Here is a 4,477-nt window from a genome sequence, read left to right on the forward strand (position 1 = left end):
ACATTCCATTTCAATTTTCTCATTTGTAAGATGTAGAGCAGAATTTAAAAGATGCCTTTTCACCCCCACCCCACCAAAAAAGGAAAATAAATCTTATTGATGTAGCAAATGCATTAGACAATGTTATACCCTTTCTACACTTGGATGAACAAAGGACATATTTTCATGACGTAGAATTGCTTGAAATGGAAAGATTATGGAGAAACTTACATGTAAAACAATTGAAAAAAAGTAGAAGATAAAAATCATACTTACAAAGTCAATTAGAACAATTCATTAATAGAGATATCCTGTCAAAGTAATGAGTTCCGGATCTAATGGATTCCTTACCACACAGATATTCCAAGTGCAATGTTAGTAGGTCTGTTTTTTAATGCTGATGTTTTGCTCAGATTGATTTTTCTAGAATTGAGTGCAGTTAAAACCTAGGTTTCAAATACCAGCCAATTAGGGATACAGTTTGTTGGATTATCATCATGCAGAAAGGTATTATGAAATAATAGAAAAAGCTCCAAGATACAGACGATCTAGGTTCTAGTACTTACTGGATCTACGAAAGTAACTATGTAACACATTATGTTTGAAGATTTCAATTTTAACATCTGTTAAGTGGAAATAACAATATATGCTTGGTTTACTTTAAGCTTATTATAAATGCAAAATAAAATAGGCTCTGTAGTGCTTGGTAAATTGTAAACACCAAATTAGAATTCTATTAATCACCATCCCCAACATTTCTGTGCATACCTTTAGTTATTGTTGAAGTTTTAGAAAACAAAAATTCTAGTTGCTCTTTCATGTTGGCATTCTGAATGGGATGTATACTAATGCTCGAAATACAGCTGAATCAAATAGTTATTAGCTGTCTCAGTTTTCTTGGGGAACACATATACCATAAATTATTTGGAAAACTGGTTTTAAAAGCAATCTATGAGGCCTTTATACTGTCTGGCTCTTGTTACTTAGAGGAAACCCCTGGCGAATCCTCTGAATGTGAATTGTTACAATGCTAACTATTACCTAAATTTTATATTAATTCTAATATTTCTTTATGTATATTCAGGGATGGTCTGTATACTTAAAAAGACCCATAACTACTTTGAGCATAAAAATATTTCTATTATTTCTTTAAAAACAAGACAAAAATTAAATTAGCAATCCTTTTCCCTTTCACCATTCTGGCAGCCTACTCATGTGAACCGAAATATGGATAAGGAAGCATATCTGGTTCTAATTTCTGAACTCAACACCAGATGTTGTTTTCAAGGTTTGCCTTTAAAAAAAAAAAAACCTAACTTTCATGAAGCCATCTCAGTCCAAGGGGTAGGGCGAATCACTGCAGATTAAAATTTTGAATTTATATTTTACTATTAAACCATGCTTATGAGGAACATCTCCAGCGAATCATCCATAATGACCAAAGAGACCTTTTCAATATAAATATATACACTGCTCATATATTGTCAAATCTTTTAAAATAGAATATGGGATGTGCAGTTTTTCTGAAATAGAAACACCATGTTCCTTATGAAGGCCCTCACACACTGCAGCAGGAGAGAGAGGACCTTGGGAAAAGTTTGTATCACAGGAGACTTGTGAGACAGTCAGTTTTGTGATCTGTATTTACTCTACAAGTTTGTGCCATGGACAAATGTGAGTCATATGTTACTGCTGAGTATAGGGAATCTCCAGCCATTCATGAAATTAAAAGGTAAAAAATATTTGCCTTTTTTTTTTTTCTTTTTCAGCTCGTGACTAAGTTATTTATTTAAGCCATCTCCTGCTATAAGCAAAGGGATGGAAGATCAGTATAATGGTCATCACTGGATACAAGGAGGTGAGCTTAAGGTCCCGTACAATTTTCTGGTCCGTGTGTGCAGAGTAATGGTTCAAACCAGTGCTGTGGTCTTCACTGGGTAGTGGTCCAGGTTCTCTTTGTTCGTCTTCATAGCCAATTGGAAGCGGATTCACATGAGGGTTATGGAAAGTGTATGGTTACCATCTCCCCAGGGAAAGGGCTTGGACCTGATGCGGATATAGGGGTAGGCGACGAACTCGGGTCTCTCCTCCTCTCCGTGGTGCGACTTCAGGAAGACATTCAGCATGTTCACTCCCACCCCGGGGAGCGCCACGAAGAAGGTGGGGGCCTTCCACAGGCGATCTGAGCCCTCCTCGCTGTGGGTGCCTCTGTGGGCACCACTCGACATAGGCTGGCTCGACAGCAGGGAACGACCTAGCAGCCCAGAAACCTGGGCTCCAGCTGCCACTGCCATCTTCGACCAGGACCCATATTTACCTTTTAAATAATCTTTTCCAGGTTGTTGCCCAACAGTCTTTTTCAGGCTCTTTGTAGTTGAAAGGAAATGTAATATTTGACAACTTCAAGTAGGCTCTTAACCAAACAGAACAACCAAATGTTGAAATGCTGATGGTTATTTACGTAGTTATACCTGTAGTTACTTATATGTGTTGCTCTTTCCTTAAACTAAGTATTAGGGATATGTATATTTCTCTATTTATATTAATATGGCATTTAGTGAGTTTTATCTTATTTGAATATGCTAAAAGCAGATGAGAATTGTGAATGGGGTTGTACATAAACTACGACTAAAGAGCATCTACTAACATTAATTCAACAAACAAGGGTTGAGGGCACTCAGAAATGGAGATCTAAGACGCATGTGTATAAAGCAGAATCTGTGAATAAAGAGAAACAAGCATGAAAAACTGTAATCATGTATCATAAGAACTCAGAGTATTGGGTAGACTTTCAGCCGTTCTTCATTTATTCAGCAGTGTTTATTGATCACCTGTTATATGCTGGGCTTCAGAGATACCATGGGGCAAAGGGAGCAAGATAGACACAGGCCTTTCCTCTTGGAGCTTACATTTCCATTTGTCCAGGGGACATTCTCACCCAGATGTACATAAAAAACAATGTATGTAAAATTGACCTAATGATGTCTGCCCTGAAGTCAGCTTTTCCTTCTGGTATCCTCACTTTTGTTAATGGCACTTCTATTCCCTCAATTTCTGTGGCCTCAAACTTGAAATTGTCATCTCTTTTCCTTTTCCTCTCATAATGGTACTGTTGAGCTTGCTTTCAAAATACCTTGCCATCTTCTCTTCTCTGTCCTCACTCTCCCCTTTTAGTTCCTCACTATCTATCTTTAACCGGGCATATTGCAAAGTCTATCTGATTTTACTTGTCTTCAATTTTTTTCCTCTCTCATTTATGTGGATAAAACTGTTAGATAATTCTTCCTAAAGAAGAATACTAATCACATCACCACCTTGTTCAGGAGCCCTCAATGTCTCCCTAGTCTTTGTCTAATTAAGCAAAATCTCCCCAGTCTGTTATTTATGCCTACCATAATAGCCCTGATCCCACTAACCAATGAATATAATTTATATTTATGTCCAAATTACAATGGTGTTGAGCTACCCTCTGCAGAGGATATTCCTTAAACTTCTGGTTCTTATTATCTAACTTTGCTTTGGATTTTAAAAAAAATGAGAAAAAGAAAAAGAAAGCTGTTTTCAGCTTGTGTATGGGGTTTTCCTGAAGATTGCTGTATTCCTTTATATTCCAATAACAATAGCACAGGCCGCCTTCTGCCTCTCTGATTATGTGCTCTTTTGTCTATTTTCCATTCTTGATTGTGAGAACCTACAGAATGAAACTGACAAGGCAAGGGCCTCCTAGGTGGCTGGAGAAAGGGAAGAAATGGCATAGAAAAGCAAGACTCCTCTTGAGCCAGTTGGTAGATGGGAAAGGCTGGCAACAGTCATACATTAATAATTTTGAGCCCAATCACACCCATTTGCCAGCTGTAGTCAACACTTAGCATCTTCCAACTTCTTCCTTTCTGCTTTCCTCTTGTCAGCACCTGCTTCATAAAAAGCTCAATGAAGGAGCTGACCACTGTTCAATCATGAGAACACTGACACTCCTGCCAAGAGCTGGCTCCCCAGGCTGACTCCTGGACCTCACCCTACAGATGAATGGGACTGTAGCCTCTTCCCCCAAACACATCTGATTTCTTGTCCCCATGTCTTCCCTCTTTCTAAATGATATCTTCTCATTTCTGCCTGTTATAGTCCTGTCATTCAAGTTCCATATCGCATGCCAGCTACTCTCTGATGCTTCTTCCAATCTCTTTAACAGCAGGGTGATCATACTCTATGCCAAAGAAACATTCCCAACTACCCTGAATAATCTGCATTATTCAAGACTAATTTCCCCATACCATTCAAAAATGGTGACAAGCATTTCTCTTTATCAGCCCCTATGTGGGGATTGCCACATGGTAATAGCATAAAGAGAATTTTTAATTTACTTCATCTTTTGAAAATATGTAATTCATGATAAATTCTAAACATTTTGAAAGATGTACATTATTTTGAAATCTGTGTGTAAAAGGACACCTGAAATACCTCTATTTGTCCATAACTCTGCTGTAATCTAACTGAAGAA

The 4,477-nt window shown here is 37.8% G+C and overlaps 1 protein-coding gene across 1 annotated transcript; it reads right to left on the bottom strand.

Moving 5' to 3' along the window:
- Window positions 1–1,941: 1,941 nt before the first annotated feature.
- On the bottom strand, window positions 1,942–2,273 carry LOC116752104 (cytochrome c oxidase subunit 6A1, mitochondrial-like). The gene has a single exon (XM_032628760.1). The coding sequence runs from the start codon at window positions 2,271–2,273 to the stop codon at window positions 1,968–1,970; it is 306 nt and encodes a 101-aa protein (XP_032484651.1). The 3' UTR covers window positions 1,942–1,967.
- Window positions 2,274–4,477: the final 2,204 nt, after the last annotated feature.

This window comes from Phocoena sinus, chromosome 3 (genome assembly GCF_008692025.1).
Source record: "Phocoena sinus isolate mPhoSin1 chromosome 3, mPhoSin1.pri, whole genome shotgun sequence".
NCBI classification, from domain to species: Eukaryota; Metazoa; Chordata; class Mammalia; order Artiodactyla; family Phocoenidae; genus Phocoena; species Phocoena sinus.